The 24,065-nt window shown below is 41.0% G+C and overlaps 1 protein-coding gene across 2 annotated transcripts in view; it reads left to right on the top strand.

The window, feature by feature from the left end:
- Positions 1-24,065, top strand: part of LOC127585962 (uncharacterized) — a 148,074-nt gene that overhangs the window by 1,195 nt on the left and 122,814 nt on the right. For both annotated transcript variants that reach the window (XM_052043721.1, XM_052043729.1), the window contains exon 2: positions 10,616-11,119. In XM_052043721.1, the coding sequence (XP_051899681.1) occupies positions 10,616-11,119 (504 nt within the window). The remainder of the gene's footprint in view (positions 1-10,615; positions 11,120-24,065) is intronic.

Here is a 24,065-nt window from a genome sequence, read left to right as displayed (position 1 = left end):
AGCTATCTACAATAAGAAAAATTCGGAAAAGCATCATTCTGACCTTGTTGCAACAAAGATGATTTTACAAAAAGGTACGTCTACTTTTTGAAACAACAAACTGGATGAAAACATTCTTAACCTTTTAGCTATAGCAACCTCCCAGACTCTCATGGGTATTAACTTGAGATTAACCGAGAAGACCTGACCAGTAACACCACTCAATAATGCTTGTCCACTTGTATATTATTAAAGCAACAATAGCCAAAATGTATAACTTAATTTCAGTTGTTTTCAAATTAAGATTAAAATAAATTAAGAACTAGAAAATCCAGTTTCAAAACCCATCTTCTTGTATTAGGCAAACTTTCCATTAAAGAAGCTTAATTATTTAAACTTTTTGAACTGGAACATAATTTAGATGTTGAAATTTTTTTCAGAATTTCTCTTGAAATGTTTCAAAAAAGATTTCCAGATATACAACATCAAATTAACATATATATGAGCAAATATTTGATCTGTAGATATAAAATGCTATTGAAATATAATTAAATGGAAATTATTTGATCTTAAAGGAAATATTTGTGTTAAAATAGCTGAGAGAAGCACCAATTAACATCACAACAACATTTATCATTAGACAAGACTGACAGGCAAATGTAGAAATGACTCTTTTGTAACATGTCGGAGTGGCGTCTGAGTAGGTTGAGGTTTCTTTTGAATTACACATCCTGTTTGATTTCTTTTTTAAAAGAAAACCCTGTTCTGATACTGGATATTTATTGTGTAGGAAAGGAAGGAGAACAATGAATTATCAAGGATTGTACTGCCAAAGAAACTCTGTGTGGAGGTTAAAGTAAAAGGGTGGGTCTCTCTTTTAGCATCCAGTGGTTGAAACTGGGCTTTCAAATGGCTTGTATTAGCTGGGATAATGAAGTTATCCATGTTGTTTCCATGGTGAGTAGAAAGTCGACAAGATTTAAGTATTGCTTTGTCAGCAGTGTTCTGCTAAAAGATGGCTGTGTTGAGGTCAGGTGCGCCAGAGTTGTATTCCCTGGAACTTAGAAATTTCAGGAATGATTTGATTGAAGCTTTACAGATATTAGGGAAACACTATTTCTGCTTCTTGAGAAATTTAATATGAGGGTCCTAAGATTAGGCAGGTCTTTTAGTGGTGAAGTTAAGGAACACTTCTGCATGTAAAGGTAAGTAAAGTAATTTTTTTCAGTCTTGTAAGGGAGGTCAATGGATTTGATTTTCTTTTTAAAGTTACAGTTTTGAAACGAGCAGATAGATGGAAAACTCCTTCCCAACTGAGCACCCAATGGCATACTTTCCCACTCATTGCACATAACTTCTGTGATCTGTACCATGGTTAGGAATGGAGATCACCTGCAATTGAGCAGAGGAGAGGACTTTTAATCCAAACAGGTGTGGTGGGCATCACCAGGGCATTGTGTGCATGGGTGCAGCATTATCAGTTCATACATACTAGTACTGATTACATCTACAGAGAAGCGTGTGGAGATATAAGGCCTTCTAGATGACTTGGGTCATAAGGTAACAAAAGACTGGAAAAATATGATAAAGTAAAACAAGCAAAAAAATCAACTTTTGCTACCAAAGAAATATACACACTGAACTTGCATTGTAATCATTGTTATAAATGATTACATGTGGTACTACATTTCCTAATATCCATGTTTTATGCTTGGTCAGCAATGGCCTTGAACTGTGAAACTGTGGAACTCGTTGCCGCAGAGGCCTGTGGAAGCCAAGTCACTGGGTACATTTAAGTCAGAGACTGATAGGTCCTTGATTGGTAAAAGGGTTAAGAGTTACGGGGAGAAGGCAGGAGAATGGGGTTGAAAAAAAATCAGCCATGATTGAATGGCAGTGCTGACACAATGTGCTTAATGGCCTAATTCTACTCCTATATTGTATGATCTTAACACTAATCTTGAACTATAAATTTATCTTAAACATAAATTGTGTAGATTTGTTTCATGTGTGATCCTCTACTGGAGATACTGTATTGGAAGCAATGCTTGGATTACTGACTTAGGACCTGTAATGATACTGTACCATAAATACTACATCCACATCTATCTTCCAATTTTAAAGGAAGACAATTCATTTATGGAAATCTTTCAAAATTTATCCCTAAAGTCAGAAGTCTAAATATAAAAAAGGAATAGTCACATCTGAAATCAGGAAAAGTGAGGCACTAAATTAGCATACAAAATTATGCTAATCAACAACGTAAAAAGGAAAAACGAGGGATAATACTAACATTGTAGGATTTCAAGGGATGACACAAAGGTTCAATAATAGAAGGACAGTTGGCCTGATATTTTTATGTTCTTAATGCAAATTATCATTAGCAAATGGATTGGATTCCTGAGGAAGACAATAGTACAAAGTCCCAGAATTGTTTTAGAATGATTCTGGGACTTTGTGGAGATAAACTTTTTATCCTACGCTCTCATTCATCTGTGTACATCAGCCACTAGAAAGTCTACACAAATCATCTACGCAATTCCTGCCTCCCGCAATCTCACCAGCTCACAAACTCTTATCAAATCGCATAGTGCCCACCCTTCCTCACCCTATGTCTCTCCAAGCTTCCCGTGTCCCAACAAGACACTCATCGCTGCTTTCAAGACTGTCTTTGATCTTTTCCATCCTCCAGAGTGATCACTTTCTGTCTCTGATCCACTTAAATGGGGCTAATATTTGCATTCAGGTCTCTCTGTTTTGCTATGTTTTCTCTTTAGTATAAGGCACTTTCAGAACTCCCTTACTCATTCTGCAAGTGAAGCAATGCAAACTATTATTATTACTGTGTGAAATGCTTCAGGGATTTTAGGGTCTTTATGGATGGATGAGCTAAACTGGGATGAATATCCTTCATTTGTTCTTTATGATGTGAGATCTGATCTTTCTATTCATTCATCCATTCATGGGATGTAGCATCACTGGCAAGATCAGCATTTAATGGACATCCTTCATGGATCCTGAGAAAAAAGTATGGTTTATGTGGTGAAACTATTCTCACAATTCTGTCGGATAAGTTCTAGAACAATGAAGGAACCGCTATATATTTCCTAAATTAAAACTGATAGAGATCTGAGAAAACATGGTAAACATCGGTAAGGCAGCAGGAAATGGGTGAAGAATCCAACAAACCTGCAGGTGCTGAAAACCTGAAACAAAAACCGAAAATGCTAGAAAACTCAGCAGGTCAGGCAGCATCTGTGGAATGAGAAACAGAGATAAGGTTTCAGGGTGGAGACCCTCCATCAGCACTGGGAAAGAGAAATAATAAAAAAGTAATTTTAAGTTGTATAGAAGTTGGTGGGAGGGATGGATAAGACAAAGGGAAATCCGGATTTGGTGAGACTAAGTAAAAACAGTTGGTGGGGCAGTTCGAGGGTGATTATACTTCTTTGTTGATATTATGTGAAGCTGTGGGACATGCACAGCATGTTAGGTCATACTAATGGAGAGAGAAGAACTGAGCTGATATCACACTTGGAGAATTCGATATTAAACCTGGAAGGCTGCCGTGTGCCCAGACAGAAGATGAGGTGTTGGTCCTCAAGCTTGCATTGGGCCTCATTGTAACAGTGCAAGAGGTGACAGGCAGATAGGGCAGAGTGGGAGTGGGATGGTGAGCATCAAGTTCACTTCTGCAGACTGAACGCAGATGCTCTGCAAAGTGATCACCAAGTTGCATTTGGTTTCTCCAATATAGAAGCGACCACATTGTGTACACTAAATGCAGGACACTGGAAAGACTATTTGGAACATGGATGGTGGGAAGAGAAGGTGTTACAACTTCTGTGGTTGCATGGGAAAGTATCATAAGATGGGATGTAGAGAAGCAGACCAGAGTGTTGCCAAGGGAATGGTCCATTTGAACTGTTGAAAAGAGATGGGAATATGAGTCTGGTGGGAGAACCTTGTTGGAGCCAGTGAAAGTTAGGGAGGATGACCTGTTGGATGTGAAAGCTGGTGGGACAGGATGTGAAGATCAAGAGAATTCTGTTGTTGCTCAATCCAGGAAGAACGGTGGTGAGTAGATAGCAGAGGGGAATAGATGAGAAGCAATCAAGGCTCTGCCTACAATGATAGAGAGGAAACCACGGCTCAGGAAGAAGGAAGACATTTCAGAGGCACATGTGTTACTGGGCTGGGTGTTGATTTGGCGTGACTGGTGCCTGGGTTCATACTGCATAATCCATTCATTTTTATTCTTAATACACAAGAGGCAAATGTCTCATCATCAGAGCAAATGTGATAGAGACGGGTGAACTGGGAGAATGGAATGGAGTCCTTACAAGGGGCATGGCTGGGGGAAATACAGTCAAGATAGCAGTGGGAGTCTGTGGGCTTGTAATAGATGTTTGTGGCTAACGTATCTGCTGAGATGGAGAGAGATTCAGAAAGGGAAGGAAAGAGTTAGAAATGGTCTGTGTCAAGGTGACAGCAGGGTGGAAATTGGCAGCATATGTAGTGACATTTTTGAATCCTTTATGAGTGCAGGAAGCAGCACAAATGCAGTCATCAATCTTGCAGAAAAATAGTTCAAAGTGTGGGCCTGGGTAGGACTGAAACAAAGATTGTTTCACATATCCCACAAATAGACAGGTCTAGTTTGGGCCCAAGTGAGTGCCCATAGCTACACTATTGGTCTGGAGGAAGTTGAAGGAGAAAGTTGTTTTATGTGAGGATGAGTTCAGCCAGGCAAATGAACGTGTTGGTGGGGGTGAGCTGATTGGGTCTCTGTTCAAGAGAGAGGAGTGGACCCTCCTGATGTGGGATGGAGGTGCAGCGGGATTGGATAACCCTGGTAAAGATGAACTGATTGCAACCAAGAAATTGGAAACTGTTGAAGTGGCGAATGTTGTCTGAAATGTCACAGATGGAAATGACAAAAGACTGGAACAAGGGAGAAAGTTAAGGTGGAAGAACTAAGTTCAACAAGGCAAGAGTCAGCTGAAACAATCAGCTAGACAGTCCTGCATGTGAATCTTGGGCAGAGGGCTGAAATGGATCAGGACACAAACTTTCAGCCCTACAGTGGCTACACGATCATGGCCAACAGCCCTCCTGTACCTAGTCCTCTCAGCTCTTACTTCATCCAGAGTGAATCCTATTGACAGGATTTTTTTTATTGTGATTGTGGGACCTCAGTGAAAGGCCAAAATAGATTACCCACTCAGTACTTCTGGGTGAAAGTGGTTGAAGACGCTTCAACCTTGTCTTTTGCACTCACATGTTGTGGTTTGCCATCTTTGAAGGTGGGTGTTTTTGCAGTTTCCTCCTTCTATGACTGAGTTTGGCAGGACTGCAGCGCACTGACCTGATTGGTTAGTTGTGGAATCGATTAGCTCTGACTATAGCGTCCTGGTTCCACTATTTAGAGTGCATGTAGTCCTGCACTGTGTCTTCACCGGATGGGCCTCTTAGCTTTAGGCATTCCTTACAGCATCCACATTGACATTCCTTACTATACCCCAGGTTTGGTAGTTATGGTAGAGTGAGGCTATAAAGTTACATCTTAGGATGAAACACAATGTTTCTGCAGCGAATGGCTCACAGCATCTCAGGGATGCCCAGCTTTCAGTTGTCTTTCAGATGGATAGACGTATAGGTGGATAGATAGATAGATAGATAGATAGATAGATAGATAGATAGATAGATAGATAGATAGATAGATAGATAGATAGATAGATAGATAAATAGATAGATAGATAGATAGACAGACAGACAGACAGACAGACAGACAGACAGACATAGACAGGCAGGTAGACAGACAGGTAGACAAACAGATAGATAGATAGACAGACAGACAGATAGATAGATAGATAGATAGATAGATAGATAGATAGATAGATAGATAGATAGATAGATAGATAGATAGATAGATAGATAGATAGATAGATAGATAGATAGATAGATACCAGGTAGATTGGTGAGGATGAAGTTATAGACTTTTCCCTCACATTGGTCCTCCAGCTTTATTTCTTCACTGCTAGGTCAGTGGTTTGGAATTCTGTACACAAGATGGTTGTGGAAGTTCAGATGCTGACAATGTTCAATACAGTGATCAACAGATTTTAGATATTAGGGAATTAGATGACGTAGGATTAGTGCAGGAACACTGCACTAAGAAGAAAGGTCAATCAGGATCTTATTAATAGTGGAGCAGGCACACTAAATGGCTTACTCCCACTTTCTTTATCTATGTCCAAGTGCAGCAGATCTGTTACTGCCATACCAGTCTTGATGATGGACATAGGTTTCCCACCTAACATGGATTTTGCATTATTTCTACCTCCATATTACTTCTCAGAGATTTTCAACAGTATGACTGCATGTGGTGAGAGAGAACAGTGAGTTGGAAATCAAGAAAAATCTCCTTATTTATGTTTTGTCTGATGTCATGAGACTTCATGGTTTCCAAAGGCCAGTACTCTTGGACCCCTCCTTCCCACCTTGAGCCATTGCACCACCAGCTGTAACAGGTCTGGCTTGCCATGAATTTGGGACATACTCAAGCAAGGTAAAGGGGAATCTGAGGGTGAAATATGGGTGAGACTATATCACCTTGTGGCTTGACCAGGCTCTGGGGACACCTGCCCCAACTTTGACTCACATGGCCAAACATTTGCTTAGAGAACTTTTCTGGATCACTGGATGGGTGTTGATTTGGCATCTCTGGTGCCTAGTTTCGTACTGCATAATCCATTCTTGAATGGATTGGAAGAATGGTTGGGAGAATGGGCAAAGAAGTGGCAGACGGAATACAGCATAGAGAAGTGTATGGTCATGCACTTTGATTGAAGGAATAAAGGCATAGACTATTTTCTAAATGGGGAGCAAATTTAGAAATCAGAGGTGCAAAGGGACTTGGGAGTCCTAGTGCAGGATTCCCTAAAGGTTAACTTACAGGTTGAGTCGGTAGTAAGGAAGGCAAATACAATGTTAGCATTCATTTCGAGAGGACTAGAATATAAAAGCAAGGATGAGGCTTTATAAGGCGTTGGTCAGACCACAATTGAAGTATTGTGAGCAGTTTTGTGCCCCATATCTAATGAAATATGTGATGGCATTGGAGAGGGTCCAAAGGAGGTTTATAAGAATGATCCCAGGAATCAAAGGGTTAACGTATGAGAAGTATTTGGTGACTCTGAGCCTGTACTTGCTGGAGTTTAGAAGGATGAGGGGGGATCTCATTGAAACCTATTGAATATTGAAAGGCCTGGTAGCGTGGATGTGGAGAGGATGTTTCCAGTAGTGGGAGAGTCCAGAACCAGAGGGCACAGCATCAGAATAGAAGGATGTCCCTTTAGACTGGAGATGAAGAGGAATTTCTTTAGCCAGAGGGTGGTGAATCTGTGGAATTCATTGCCACAGATGGCTATGGAGGGCAAGTCATTGGGTATATTTAAAGCAGAGGTTGATAGGTTCTTGATTAGTAAGGACATCAAAGGCTACGGGGAGAAGGCAGGAGAATGGAGTTGAGAGGAAAAAATAAATTAACCATGATCTAATGGCAGAGCAGACTCAAAGGGCCAAATGGCCTAATTCTGTTCCTATGTCTTATGGTCTTATGGTCCATTCATTTTTATCCTTAATATTGTTTTTCACCTCAGTTTGATCCAATAAAATGGTTTGTCCAGAAATTTTAGTCACTAGTATGTAATAAATCCAAATAGAAGGCTATTATTTCTGTGACACTGAAGCCACATGTAGGTTAGACTGTATAAGGGTAGCCAGTTTCCTTCCCTTATGCAGATTATTGAGTGATTGAGTGTCAGACATGGAACTTACGCACTTCTACTATAGTAACACTGAGATAGTTAATAGTAACATCATCTTTCAGCTTATGAATCGATACTGTTCCATTAATTTGGATTTCCATAGAGACTTGGAAGGATACATGCAAAATCCTATTCTATGCTCGGAAGACATAAATGAATCCAATATTTCAGTGCAGATCTGAGGGAGTACTACTTTATCAGAAGTCCTGTCTTTCAAATGAGACATGCAAGAAAGAATAGTGTCTTTCCCAGTGTCCTGTCCAAACATTCATACCACAAACTCCCGCTCACAAAAAACAACCACCTTTCCATTGACTCTGTCGATACTTCCTGCTGCCTCGGGAAAGCAGCCAACATAATCAAGGACCCCTCCCACCCTAGTCATTCTCCCTTCTCCCCCCTCCCACCAGGCAAAATATACAAAAGCTTGAGAACACGTACCACCAGGTTCAAGGATGGCTTCTATCCCGCTGTTATGAGACTCTTGAATGGATCTCTTGTACAATAAAGATGAACTCTTGGTCTCTCAATTTACCTCGTCATGGCCCTTGTACTTTATTTGTCTACATGCACTGCACGTTCTCTGTAACTGTAACACTATATTCTGCATTCTGTTTCTTTTTTTTCCTTTTGTACTACCTTGATGCACTTACGTATGGAATGATCAGTCTGGATGGATGCAAAAGCTCTTCTCAGTACATGTGACAATAATAAACCAATTACCAATTATTGGTCTTTCATTGACTAGTTTTTTTGCGGAGCTTGTTATTTGTAAATTAAATGCTGCATATAACTAATGTTTGATAGAGATTGTGCTTCAAGGTAATCCATTAATAGTAAAGTCTGTTGGAATGTCCTGATGACATTGTAAGGCACTGAAAAATGTCATCTTTTGCTTTCCGTCTTGCTACTTACTACATGCTATTCAATAAACTTCTATTTGCATTTCTTATTTACTGAATAATGGATCAGTAACTTAGTTTTAATATGCAGTCTACATCTGCTGATTACAGTGAGATCTGGCACACACCTGTTCAGGGCTATGATTGTACGTTTGATTTCCCATGGTTGCTGACATGTGAACTAGAATGTAAGTAATGTGTTTTATCAATGATCAGTTGTGTTGGCTAACTCACCAGTGTGCAGCTGCACTGTGTGATAAAGTACTGAACTATTGCATAAATGAATGTTGAAGATCTAATGCCCGAGGGAGCAGACAAAAACTGCAATTAATTGCTGTGCTTCTGGACTAAGAAAGGGAAACAAATTAGCAAATATTACTACTCCTTCAATCTCTCCAGTGCTTCCTGATGGGGAAGGTAGGATCAAGCTGAGCTGTGGGTCCAGTCTCTGCCGGAATGATGTTCACTATTACGTGTGAAGATTAGCTAGATGGACAAGTTACTGAGAAATTGGTGAATGGATAAAATTGCAACAAAATGACACCTTCAGGTGCAGAGGGGAAGGAAGGAGAGTCAAAAGGGAAGGTAATCTATTACATTCTATAGGCCATGCATGCAGTATAACGAAAAGAAACTGTAGCATCTTTAACATCAAACCATCTCAAGGCACTTCACAGGAATATTATCAAGTGTAGTTGACACTAGGACATGGAAGATGTTTGGACAAGTTAAAGAGACGCAACAAACATTCTGCCGGAGGAAGTTAAAGAGGTAGCTTTTAAGGAAGAGAGGGTAGAGAGGATAAAGTTGAAATTCCACAGTTTGGTCCCTGAGCAGCTGAAGATATAGCCATCAGCGGTGAAGTGATTAAGGATGCACAAGAGTTGAGAACTGGAAGATTGCAAATACTTTGGAAGATTGTCAAGATGTATTAGGTTACAGAGATAGGAAGGGGTGAGACTGGAGAAAAATTTGAAAACATGGCTGAGATTTTTAAAATCAAACCCAGAAAAAATATGTGCTTAATTGTACAGCAATCTTTTTTATACAAATATCTCTCTGGACAAAGAAGTATTTATCTGAAAATAACACTAGCACCACTGTAGTGCAGCTAGTACAGCCACTACCTCATAGTGCCAGTGATGAAGGTTCAGTCCTGATCTTGGGAGCTCTCTGCGTGGAGTTTGCATGTTCTCCCTGTGATTATGTGGCTTTCCTCCAGGTACTCTAGTTTCCTCTCATATCCCAGAGACATGTGGTCTGGTAGGTTGATTGGCCACAGTAAATTGCCCTTAGTATGTAGGTGAATGGTAGAATCTGGGGGCAGTTGATAAGAATGTGGGGAGACAAGAAATGGGATTAATGTGGGATTAGTGGTGGCAGATGGTTGGTGTGGACTCAATGGGTCAAAGGGCCTGTTTTGTGCTGTACTTCTCTATGACATTGACTTTCTGAAAAAACTAGAAGAAATCAGAGCAAATGATACAGGTCATTTGTTTGTTTCTCCCAAAGTGGTCATTCTTCTATGAAATGTGAGAGTGAATGTTGGCAAGCTGTTCCACCACAGAAGGCATCTTAAACTAATGCAGTCAGTCCTTACCCAGTGTCAATGTACATATGTATTCTGCTACAAATCACTCAGCCTTCAGGTCATCCTGATATTTCCTCTTCCTCATCCAAGACCAATTCTGGTTACCCAATTCAGGTCCTAACAGAAAGCTGCTTTTGCAGTATGGACTAGAAAGAGAAACTGGGCTGTGTGGTTTAGTATCATAGTCCCAAGGTAAAGGCAAGCACTGAGTAAGTGAGGCAACTCACTGTCGAAAATGATTTGTTTGGAATTCTAGATATGAAGCGTAATCTCAATAGATGGCATGCTAATCACTTTTCTTTTTATTATAGGTACCTTGGCAGTGGTGACTGACAGTGAAACTACACTTACTTATCAAGTAAGTAACACAAGTAACATAGAGCAATCTACTTCAATGCCAGTTCTTGAGAATACATTCAATTCCACTGCAACTCATGAGGAGAATCTATCTCCAACAATGGATGGTGAAACTGCCACCAGTTCCCAATCACCTGATAACTACAGTTCTGAAACCACAGATACATATAGCAATGTCAGTACTGGTCTAAGTGACAATTCAAGTTTTAGCCATATTCAGAGAGAGTATGGCATTCCAGATAATACCTCCAGCTCCAACACCACGGATGAAACTATCTCCACTGAGCTACAAGTACTGACAAATCAGACATCAGACCCACAAGAATCTTCAGCTGCCACTACCACTTCAGTGAGTTTTGCTGGGACTTCAAGTTCTAAAGTGAGCAGCACTCAGGAATTTCTCACCGTTTCAACTCCTAACAGCTCACCAGTTCTTCATCATGTGGAAAAATATTCAGGTAAGGCATTCTTACGCTGGATCTCATTAAAAATCTTGTCTTACTCATAGAATACCTGAGAATAATAATAAAAAAATGAAACTAAACCATAACTAATGCGTCCATGAAAGGAATTTTGCATTGTGATTTGAGGGAAATTGTTATATTTGGCTGTCAGCTGGATAGAACTGAATGTTGTTCAGCCAAATATGCCTAAAACTTCGATTGTGTAGTGGCGTTTGTTCAGGGATGTGCAATTGTAACAGGATATTTCCTGAGTAAAACCAATAATAGCCATTTCCAAGTCATTTTGAGCCACTGCAGATATTCAATAGTGCAGTACTCAGCTGATATACCTGAAGTGGTTTCTGTGTCAGATGTCAGTCCCAGCTGGAGAATTGGAGGGGAAATATTACCACATTATTCTGAGGAGTGACCATCATTGCTCACTCTTGGGATGACTAGGTTTTAATATTGCTCGGTTGGACTGGGACCCATCTAAAGTAAGTACTAATATCTACCTTCTAACCTTGGGATCACCAACCAAATGTTTCCCCACAAGGAGCCAATTTCCATCTGGCTGAAATCTCTGCTCTGACCAATTTTAATTCCGCACCCCAGATTCCAATTTTCCTTTACCAGATATGAACTGTGCTATCTCTAGATTGATCCTCTAACAGCCTCACCACTCCAGTCCCCTTACTCTCATCCACTTCTAAGCCCATAGTCTGATGCTTGAAACCCAACTCTGTCCCATCCTAGACAGTGAGAAAAGCAAACAAGTGTGTGCATTGCAAGTCCAACATTGTACAATATATCGGTGGCACACACTTAATTAGTCATCTGCATAGGACCAATGTAACAGGGATTACACATGTTCTGTCCAATAAAACATTGCTGAACATAACCAGACCCAATGTGTTTCAATGGGATCTCAGGAGGAAGCTGAACAATCTAGCTTGGTGGAACCTGTTAAACTGAATCCCAACCATCAAAACAGTTTAGCTGTTTCTGGTAATACTGGGTGGCAGCTTTTCAGCTTTTCTGCTTGCAGCTTGCCTCATGTATGACTCCAATCAAACTCACATCCTGTCAGAGAGCCATTTGTCTGGCCAATCTTTCAAGCATTGCATGCTGTAATTGCCATCACGTTCAAACTCTTCTGCCTGCGTGTTGCCACCAAGACAATCCTACGGCAAGTTTCTTATGCACTGGCAATCGATTCAATCACCCTCTTGGGCTGCAAGAAAATATCTTAGAACAATTTTACATTATTTTAAGTGGTAACAGGCTGTCATTGTCTGGACAGCACAGTGGCATAGCTAAAGGAGATGTTTCCTCACAGCTCCAATGACCCAAGTTCAATCCTGGCTTCCAGTGGAGTTTGTATGTTCTCCCTGTGACTGTGTGGGCTCCAGTTTCTTCCCATGTTCTAAAGACATGCAGGTTGGTTGATTAATTTGACAGTGTAAATTTCTCCAATGTGTAGGTGAGTGCTGGAATCTAGGAGCTGATGAGAGTCTGGGGAAAATAAAATAGGATTAATGTAGGACATAGTGCTTGATGGTTGGTACAGTCTCAATGGGCTGATGGGCCTGTTCTCAGGCTGTATGACTCTATGATTATAATTGTTTGCTGGGCACATAGAACATTACAGCACAATACAGGCCCTCGGCCCATGATGTTGTGCCGACGTTTTATCCTGCTCTAAGATCTATCTAACCCTTCCCTCCCACAGAGCCCTCCATTTTTCTATCATTCATATGCCGATCTAAGAGTCTCTTAAATGTCCCTGATGTATTTGCCTCCTCCACCTATGCCGGCAGTGCGTTCCACGCACCCACCACCCTCTGTGTTAAAAAACTTACCTCTGACATCCCCCCCATACCTTCTTCCAATCACCTTAAAATTATGCCCCCTCGTGTTAGCCATTTTCACCCGAGGAAAAAGTCTCTGACTGTCCACTCGATCTATGCCTCTTATCACCGTGCACAAGCAATGCATGATGTCACAGTTGTTCAGTTAATTTGGTGGCAGTGCAGGAAGATCTTCTGCAAAACACTGGCACTCAATATAAGTATAGTACTACTTCATTCAGAAAATATATACTGACATTGTTTCATTACTCGACCAATAATCCATAGGTTTATACTAATGATTTGAAGATATGTACTTAAATACCATTGTGGCAGCTGAGGAATTTACATTCAAATAATTTAAAGAAACTGGTTTTAAAAGAAAGATAGTATCGATGTCAGTGACTGTGAAGAACTAGATTACTGTAAAAACTAATATCCTTTAGGGAAGGAATTTGCAGTTCTAACCTGGTCTGGCCCATATGTGAATCCAGAATCTAATCAATGTGGTTAACTGTCTGCTGAAATAATGAAATAAGCGTTGAGTTCAAGGACAATCAGGGACAGGCAATGAATGCAGCGACATCCCATAATTAATTTTTAAAAATTCTTGCTGCTGGCAAAGAATTCCCAGGAAAACAAAGAACTGTTTTAGAAACAAATTTCAGATGACTGAACAGAGGTGTTTTTACTATCAACTCATCAACTTTTCCAAGTTTCCTCACAGCACAAGGTGTAAACCAATATTGTCTGTGGAGACTGAGTACACATGTATGGTGCTCTGCTTTCTCTCACTCAGCACCCATGCAACAATGATTTCCCACTCAAACTTTTATTAAAAATTGCAATTGGTCAAGAGTGTTTAGGAAATCAGAACTTAATAAATAAGTATAAATTGGAGCTGTTTCTCTTACCATTTTAGGAACAAATCCAGTTTTGTTTTTATTGTTTTAAAGTACTGGACACAATATGCAACCTAATCTACTGGATACAGTCTTGCAGTGTGATTAAATACATACATTAATACTCTCATTATAGTAGCAGGGAAAGGATTTTCATATGAATACATCAATATGTTTGTATTATGCAGTATGATTCATAATCACATCTTATTCTGTGTAAATTGATGAGTGTTTAGGGACTTAAACCCAGAAGAACAAAATAAAGTACAAAGAAAATGACAAACACAAAATAAATACAGTAGAGTGCAACCTCAAATTTATTGAGTTAAATTTTGAACAAGAATGCAAAGAGAAATATGATTTAAATGAAAAGAATGCCCATGCTGTGTATTGAATATTTTACTTCATGTTTATTTTGATTTAGTATCCAGTACCTCATCAGTTACACATCATCAGTGGGATGACATCCAGATTGGCAGAAATTTCTCACACTCATTCTAATTGACTCCAGTTCCAGCCAGCATTAAAATGTACTATACTACCTGCAGTATGATATACACATGCTTGAATACTGATCTCACACTCAGTTGCCCAGACTGCTGCCCAGTATGATCTCATCTCCTTTCTGACTATAGGTCTGCTTCTTTCTGGAAACCTGGGCTTTGCATTCTTTCTGTTGTGATCTCATTAACCACAGAGCATAATGTGGTTCAGCGGAGGCATCAGAGTGTCGTGCCATGACTCATATCTTTAATTGTGCTTGTCAAAATGTGCACAAACCATCTTCTGCCACTATCTCTGCCTAGTTTTTTTTTGCTTCCTTTGCGAAATTGAAGTACAAGCCTCTCTACTGCATCTGATGGTGGAAATGTTCCAGATGCTGGTAAAATTAAAGGCAAAATAAACAAAATAGAAAAGTCATGATTAATGTCTACCAATTTGTGTTTGCATTAATACATTTTTCCACAGACTAGACCTATATAATGAATGCGTTGAGGGAGCAATCATTCTACTCGGCTGCTGAATTATATACTTTATGAATAAATATATTCAAGTATATTTAAGCATTACCCAATCTTAACATTGAGTTAAAAATAGTTTCTATATATTCTCCATAGCATATAGGAGATAGTGACAATATTTATTCTTTAAAGAATGGATTGAATTACATAGAATGGCAGGCAGTACCTATGAGCAGGGAAGCAGAGACAATATGTTAGACCAGTGGACTGTCATTAATTGGATTGTAGATCATTGACCATATAACTGTTTTTGTACACATAGATGCCAACTGACCTCCTAAATATTTTCAGCATTTTCTCTTATTATTTCACTCAATAAGTCATTTTAAGCATGGTTTATTAAAATGGCTTGATCCTGTGGATTAATCCAAAAGAAACAGAAGTTGACATTATTGATTGAACTTTGTGCTGAACTACACTGAGTCATAGCCAATTTTTTCTTTACAGTAAAAATCAAAATGATTGCAGATGCCGGAAGCCTGAAACAAAAACAGAAAATGCTAGAAACACTCAGCAGGTCAGGCACCATCTGTGGATAGAGAATCAAAGTTAACATTTCATGTTCAAGAATCTTTGTTAGAACAGTAGGACGAGATAAGTTCAAAGAGGCAAGCGCAGATTGAAACAATAGGTCTGCCCAGAGAGTCCTGCTTGTGGATCTTGGGCAGGAGATAGAAATGGGAGTGCAGTGTTGGGGTGCTACAAAGGTGAAAGCTGTGGAGGAAGATATCTTGAATAAATTAGGTCTTTGACTGTGTTGGAGACAATGGCTTGATGTCCAGAGGGAGGTCTGAGGATGTGTATGAAAGTTGGTGTTTGGCCTTTGCAAGATAGTGGTGAGAGTGACATAAAAACAGCGCCACTTTTTTCCGTTGATTTGATGACAAGATCTTGACTGATTCATTGTAAACAGAGCACTGCAAACTCAGACGGGGATAGGGTAAAGTGAGTGCAGGCAATGGAAACATCAAGGCAATCAATGTCCCTTCTGTAGTTAGCAATAAACAGATCCAGAGAGGATAAAAGGTCAGAGGGAGAGGTCCAGGTGAACTGAAAATTCCAGAAAGGGTCTGCAATCTGGTAAAGATTCCTGGACAAAGAAATGGGCAGAGACGTGGAAGAAGAGTTCAATGTCATTTCAGGTGCAGAATTCATTGAGACGAGGATGTAGGGGGATGAAGACAAGGCTTCTGCTGAAGACTGATAGTTTGGAATCAGAAATGGGAAGATTGGAAAGGATTGTGGAAACACGGCAGAGGGTGGAATTGGGGGGAGAGGAAAGTGAAGGGAGAGAAGGGTCAGGAGGAGTACTGGAGTTCAAGTTTGTGATCTTTGACATCAGAAAGGAAAGGAAGAAGTTACCTTTTGCAGAACCAAACAAGGCAAAGGATAAAGTGGAAACATGATAGCTTTCAGATCTTGTAATCCGGTGTTCTGCAGAGAAAGGTCCAGAGCATGCATGAGTCATGCATGACATTGAGCATGGATTTCAAGATGCGATGAGAACACTGGCTGGTTTGAACACATCTGTGATGCTGGGAGGGTTCCACCCCTCCCAACCCTCCAGATCCATAGAATATAGAACAGTACAGCACTGGACAGGCCATTTGGCCCATGATGTGTGCCAATCTTGAAGCCAATTTACACTAACTGTCCTCTTCCTGTGTATCATCCATATCCCTTCATTCCCTTCACATTCATATGTCTATCTAAAAGCTTCTTAAACTCCACCAAACTGCCTGCTTCAACTACTACCCCTGGTAACCCATTCCAGGCACGTACCGCTCTCTGCGTAAAAAACTTGCCCCTCACGTCACTTTTAAACTTCCCCCCTTAAAAGCATGTCCTCTGGTGTTTGACATTTCTACCCTGGGGAACAGATTCTGATTTCCACCCTATCTATGCCTCTCATAATTTTAAAAACTTCTGTCAGGTCTCCCCTCAGCCTCTGATGCTCTAGGAGAACAACCCAAGTTTGTTCAACCTTTCCTGATAGTTCAAGCCCTCTCATCCAGGCAGCATCCTGGTGAACCTCTTCTGTACTCTCTCCACGGTCTCCATATCCTTCCCATAATGGGACAAACAGAACTGCACGCAATACTCCAAGTGCAGTCTGACTAAAGTTTTATATAGCTGCAACATGACTTCCTTACTCTTATACTCAACATCCCTACCAATGAACAATGCCATACACCTTCGTTAGCACCTTATCCACTTGCATAGTCACTTTCAGTGAACTATAGACCTGGACCCCAAGATCCCTATGTACCTCAATGCTATTAAGGGGCTGACCATTAACTGTATACTTTCTCCTTTCATTTGATTTCCCAAAGTGAAATACCTCACACTTGCCCAGATTAAATTCCATCTGCCACTTCTCTGCCCATATCTCTAACTGATCTAAATCCCGCTGTATTCTTTGATAGTCCTTTACACTGTCCACAATTCCACCAATTTTGGTGTCATCCACAAACTTGCTAATCCGCCCATCTACATTTTCATCCAAGTCATTGATATATATCACAAACAACAGAGGTCCCAGCACTGATCCCTGTGGAACACTACTGGTCATGGACCTTCAGCCAAAATAACAACCTTCCACCCCTACTCTCTGTCTTTTATGGGCAAGCCAGTTCCGAATCCAAGCTTACAATTCACCCTGGATCGCATGCGTCTTTATCTCCTGAATCAACCTACCATGAGGAACCTTATCAAATGCCTTACTAAAATCCACGTAGATAATGTCCACTGCCTTACCCTCATCAAGCTCCTTTGTCACCTCCTCAAAAAACTCGATCAAGTGTATTAGACATGGCTTGCCTGCACTAAGCCATGCTGACTGTCCCTAAGTGGGCCATGCCTTTCCAAGTGCACATAAATCCTATCCTTCAGTATCCTCTCCAATAGCTTCCCTACCACTGATGTGAGGCTCACTGGCTGATAATTATATGGATTATCCCTATTTCCCTTCTTGAACAAAGGCACAACATTTGGTACTCTCCAGTCCAGGACCTCACCTGATGCTAGTAAGGACACAAAGATCTTTGTCAAAGCCCCAGCAATCTCCTCACTTGCTTAATTCAATATTCTGGGATATATGCCATCAGGCCCTGGGGACTTATCCACCTTAATGCTTTTCAGAAGACCCAGCACCACTTCCTCCTTAATCTCAAAATCTCTCAGCACATTAGCATGCCCCACTCTGCCTTCACTATCCTCCAAATCCTTCTTCTCAGTAAATACCAACACAAAATAGTCATTTAGTACCTCACCCACACACTCTGACTCCAAGCACAAATTCCCTCCCTTATCCTTGAGTGGACCTATCTTCTCCTTATTTATCCTCTTCTTCTTAATATAAGTATCAAATGCCTTGGGATGCTCCTTGACCCTGCTCACCAAGGACATTTTGTGGCCCCTTTTGGCCTTCCTAATTACCTGCTTGAGCACTTTCCTGCTGCCCAGTAGGAAGCTAAAATCAAAAGGCCCAGTTTGATTTTAGCTTCCTAAACCTTGCGTATGCTTTCTTTTTCTTTCTGACTAAATTTAGGACCTCTCAGGTCATTCAAGGTTCCCTTACCTTACCATCCTTGTCCTTACTCCTCACCGGAACATGCCGATCCTGAACTCTGATCAGCTGGCCTTTAAGTAACTCCCACATGTCAGATGTGAACTTGCCCAACAGCAACCGATCCCAATCAGTGCCCCTTAGCTCCTGTCTTATCCTGTCGTAATTTGCCATCCCCCAATTTAGTACCTTCTCGCAAGGTCCAATTTTATCTTTACTCATAACTATCTTAAAACATAATGAGTTGTGGTCACTATTCCCAAAATGTTCACCCACTATTAGGTCTGTCACCTCTCCTGGCTCATTTCCCAAAACCAGGTCCAATATGTTTTCTCCTTTAGTTGGACTCTCCACATACTGATTCAAGAACCCCTCTTAGATGCACTGAAGAAATCCTGCCCTATCTAAGCTTTTTGTATTAAGGAAGTTCCAATCAATACTGGGGAAGTTAAAGTCCCCCACTATGACAACCTATTGTTTCCGCACCTTTCCATAATCTGTCTGCATATCTGTTTCTCCATCTCTCAGTGGCCATTGGGGGGCCTATAGTATATAATCCCATCAGCATAATTGCATCTTTCTTATTTTGGAGCTCCACCCAAATTGCATCTGTGGATGAGCCCTCCAGTGTGTCCTCTCTGATTACTGCTGTGACATTCTCCCTTATCAGTGGTTCATCCCCCCCACCTCTTTTACACCCCTCCCCCCATCATGTCCAAAACAACAAAACCCAGGAACATTGAGTTTCAAGTCCTGTCCCTCATGCAACCAGGTCTCTATAATGGCAACAACATCGTAATTCCATATACTGATCCAGGCTCTAACTTCATCCTCCTTACCCATAATACTCCTAGCGTTGAAATAAGCACATTCCAGCCCATCAGTCCCAACATGTTTTTTAGCCTGTCCCTTGCTGCCTTCTTTTCAGTCTTACTTTTCATACCATCTTTCTTGCCCTCAACCCTACCACCTGTTGCTGTGGTTCCCATACCCTTGCCACTTTAGTTTATACCCTCCTGAGTAGCACTAGCAAACCTCCCAGCGAGGATATTGGTTCCCCTCTAATTTATTGGTTCCCATCCTTCTGCATGACACTCCAACCAACAGCCCAGAGCCCATACATTGATTCTTATTGGGTCAGAGACCTACTTCTGCCAATGACTGTTCTTCACAGATCAGACAAAGCAGCAGGTAAATTGAACTTTCGGAACAATCTCACCTCTAACTCATTTTAACAGGTGGACACTCTCCAAATGTTGCCACTGACTAGAAACTGTCTTTATCCATCATTGGAGACAGAAGAGATTGAAGATGCTGGAGTCTGGAGCAACAAACAACAGCAGTACCAGATGAAGGGTCTTGACCCAAAATGTCAACTGCCCATTTCTGCCCATAGATGCTGCCTGACCCGCTGAGTTCCTCCAGCCCTTTGTGTGTTTATCCATCATTGGCCCTGGGTTCCAAAGGCTGCCACAGTTAGTTGATTCAGAACAGATCAGAGATTGAAGTTGAAACGTTCCCTTATGTACAGTAGGTTTAACTGCTAAAAAGCACTAATTACTCACTGAATTCGTTGTTTTAAATCATCACATTTAATTCTCTTGAATCTCTCAGAGGGGAGAAAGAATAATCAACGTATCTTGGGCGGCACAGTAGTGTAGCGGTTAGCGTAATGCCATTACAGCACCAGCGACCCAGGTTCAATTCCGGCCACTGTCTGTAAGGAGTTTGTACATTCTCCCCGTATCTGCGTGGGTTTCCTCTGGGTGCTACAGTTTCCTCCCACATTCCAAAAGATGTACAGGTTAGGAAGTTGTGGGCATGCTATTTTGGCACCGGAAGAGTGGCGACACTTGCGGGCTGCCCGCAGCACATTCTCAGTAACGCAAAAAGATTCATTTCTCTGTGTGTTTCTTAAATCTTAAATATCTTATTATAATCAAGGGTTGCTCTTTCAAACTTCAGAACACTGGGATACAGTGGGTCGCTTAATTTCACAAAGTAGAGAGGAAGATTCTGATGTCAAAATACACAAGATTCTCATGATAGAATTTGCAGATTTAAATGCATTCAAAGTTATAGTGGCTCTCTCCATCTAAGCTGCTTGAAGGATTCCCATCTAATGCCTCAGTAAAGGAAAGCGTCCCCAGATTTGCTTAAATGGCAGACCAGAAGAAAGTTGTAGAGAAAATGTATGCACTGTTCTAGAGAGTCAGCAAGAAAGAACTAGCAAAAGCCAGCAAATGTCACTCTCAGACAAAGAAGCTTTAAAGAAGAAAACATTTTCAGTGGAACACCATGACTGTAAAAGGAAAGGAAATAGAAAAGGAATACTGTAGGCAGGAGCAGAGGCTGAATTTTAGCCCACGGAGTGGGAATGTGGTCATCTGAGGACAGCTTGTTGAGAAAATATAGGAAGGCTGACATTATGAGTGGCAGCTCTTGAAAGTAGTTATTTGAAAGACAACTTCTAGGATCAATGTTCTGAGACATTGCATCAGGGCTGTTCTTCAAGAAGATATTAAGAAGGGCTGTTATAATCAGCTAGGCTTTGTAAGTTATTATAGCAAAACCAGTGTTCAGAGAGACAACATATTGCCTCCTCATTTTTAACCTTAGTAGGTTGTTATAAGAGTTGGACTTAAAACTAGCACTGATGATTTTTGTGTTTTTATTTAAAGAAATAAGATGGTACCTGATTTGGCTTGTGCCTGCTGGCTATGAATGAAATACTTTTGACATTACATCATTACTGCTGCATTTCCTTTGGGATAGTCTCTCGCCTCTTGCTCATTTTTCAGATGTTGTGTGAGTTATTTAAGATATGCCTGCGTGTAAACATAAATCTTAGTGATGAGGCCACATTTATTCTCCGTAATGGATTTTTATTTGACATTGATAATGGTCATGAAGATGATGGTATTCTCTTGTTACAACGATAATTGCACACTCTGTGATTCACAGTTGTGAACTTGACAGGCCATAGACTGTGACATGATTGCCTGCACAGCTCACTCTCAAGTGAAAATAATGGCCATAGTCAGACACTGCTATATTTATTCAAACTGTTGACATACAGATCTGCCACCAATAAACCACAGTCTGATCTGACTCACAGAGAAAACAAAACTTGTTTGTGGATTTATATCTGTTAAGGGGATGATACTGCAGTCCAGTGGACCTCTGCCTAAAATAAGATGTACAGTAATAAAAATGAGAAAAAAAAGGAAAAAAAAAATTTACCACCTTGAGAATCTACTTAGATTGAGGGAAAAAAGGTCCTGCACCAATGATCGGATTTCTGTAACTTCCAAACTACAGAATAGTTTCCCTATATTTTTCCTTCAATAAATATTATTCTTTTACTTTCAAATTTAGACACACTAAGCTCTTCAAGTTATCACACACAGCTGTTACAAATAATAAAAAAATCTTATCACTTTATTTGTCCCTGGAGATTAGATTCTTACCCCAGGACAAATAAAACTGAACAGTTGCATCACAATCTTCTTGCTATGTGTTTATCATTCCAGTTACAGATAGAAATCTTCTGTCCTACTGTTCATTGCTCAATAACAACATGACCATTTTGAAAAATGTAGCGCAATATTCTTATGCATTAAGTCACAGGACATCATCAGAAACCCAGTCATACTCCTGTGTCCTCTTAACCTCCTCAGTGATAGACCTTACACTCCTCCTTCCTCCACTCTATAAAGTGCTTCTATACCTCCATCCACCTCAGGATGGTCTGAAGGTCTTGCACTGCCTTGAACAGAGGCCCAACCAGATTTCCTCCATCAACATTCATTTGGCTGAACTTGTCCTCACACCAAGCAACTTCTTGAGTTCCACTCACTTTCTCCACATCTAAGGAGTAACTACGGGCACTCACATGAGCCCAAGCTACACCTGTCTTTTTGTGGGATCAGTGGGACAGTCTTTGTTACAGTCCTACGCAGGTCCCCTAACTCGGATTTTTTTCTGGTACATGAATAACTGTATTGGTGCTGCTTCCAGCATTCATATGGAGCTCAAAAATCCCATTACTTCTGCTGCCAATTTCTAACCTGCTCTCACTTTTATATGGTCCAGTTCTGACTCACCCCTTTCTTTTCTGGATCTCTTTGTCTCCATCTCAGGGCATAGGCTACCGACAAACAACCATAACAAGCCTACAGACTCCCATAATTATCTTGACCATACTTCCACCCACTGTAAAAGGTTCCTGTATTTGCTCCAGTAATGAGACTTTCCACGTAGGTGCCTATGAAATATCTCCCTTATTTCTGAACCGTGGCTTCCCCTATGCCATAGTGGACAGAGTCCTTGACTGTATCTCATTTATTACCCACAGCTCTGCTCTCCACTTCTCTTCCCCTGGATAGAGCAAGGACAGAGTTCCCCTGGTCCTTGGATGGTGCTGGAGGAACTCTCCTGGCCTGCTGATGCTGGAATCTAGATAAAAAACACTGTGATGCTGGAGGAACTCAGCAGGCCAGGAGAGTTCCTCCAGCATCATAGTGTTTTTCATCAGAGTTCCCTGATCCTCACCAGCCTCCACATTCAATAGATCATACTTTGCAATTTCTGCCAGCTCCAATGCAGTTCCACCACCAAACACATCTTCCTCTTCCTTTCAGCATTTTGAAGGAATCATTCCCTCTACAACTCCTCAGTTTGGCTCCTCCACCTCCTTCAACCATCCCCCATCATAAAACACTTTCTCATGCAACAGCAGGAGATGCAGCATCTTCTCTCCCCACCATCCAAGGACGAAAACACTCTTTCCAGGTGAAGCAGTGATTCACTTGCACTTCTTCCCATCCAGTGTAGTGTTTCACAATGTGATCTCTACATTTCAGAAATCAAACACGGATTGGGTAATCGCTTTACAGAGAATCTGTATTCAGTTTGTAGGGCAACACTGACCTTCCATTTCCCTGCCACTTTTAATTCCCCATCCCACTCCCAGTCTGACCTGTTTCTCCATGACCCTGTTATAACAAGGGTCAACACAAGCCTGAGGAACAGCACATCATGTTCCATCTGGGCACGCTGAAGCCACACGGACTCAATATCAAATTCTCCAATTATAGGTACCTCACTTTCTCTGTCTGTATCAGATCTGGCTACTTCTGCTGTAAGTCAGTGATATGGGGTCAGAAGTTTTATCCCTCTCCGTTAGTACACCCTATTTGCCACACTTCTTTGTCACTCTCTTACTCCTCTATCAACTACCCATCCTCACAGCAACGCTGCTCCCAACCTGTCACAAATTCTGTTTGTCCTATCCATCCCTAAACCCACCTTCTCTGTAACTTAAAACTAATTTGTTTTCTCTCTTTCCCAGTTCTGAAGAAAGGTTTTCAGTCTGAAACCTTTACTCTGCTTCTCTTTCCACCACTGCTGCCTAACCTGTGAGGGTTTTTTGTTTTGTTTCAGATCTCCAGCATCTGCAGATTTGTTTGATTTTCCGTCCACTTCTTGCTGATTTCCTGATGTACTCCATGTTTTCCCCGATCTCTGTCTGTGCTCCTACTCATTGTCCATCTGCCCCAACACTCTTACCTGCCCCCTACAACCTTCTCCCTGTTACTCCTGATCTTCCTTTAACTA

Source organism: Pristis pectinata, chromosome 2 (assembly GCF_009764475.1).
Source record: "Pristis pectinata isolate sPriPec2 chromosome 2, sPriPec2.1.pri, whole genome shotgun sequence".
In the NCBI taxonomy this organism is placed as follows: domain Eukaryota; kingdom Metazoa; phylum Chordata; class Chondrichthyes; order Rhinopristiformes; family Pristidae; genus Pristis; species Pristis pectinata.
This window is presented reverse-complemented; position numbering and strand designations above follow the sequence as displayed.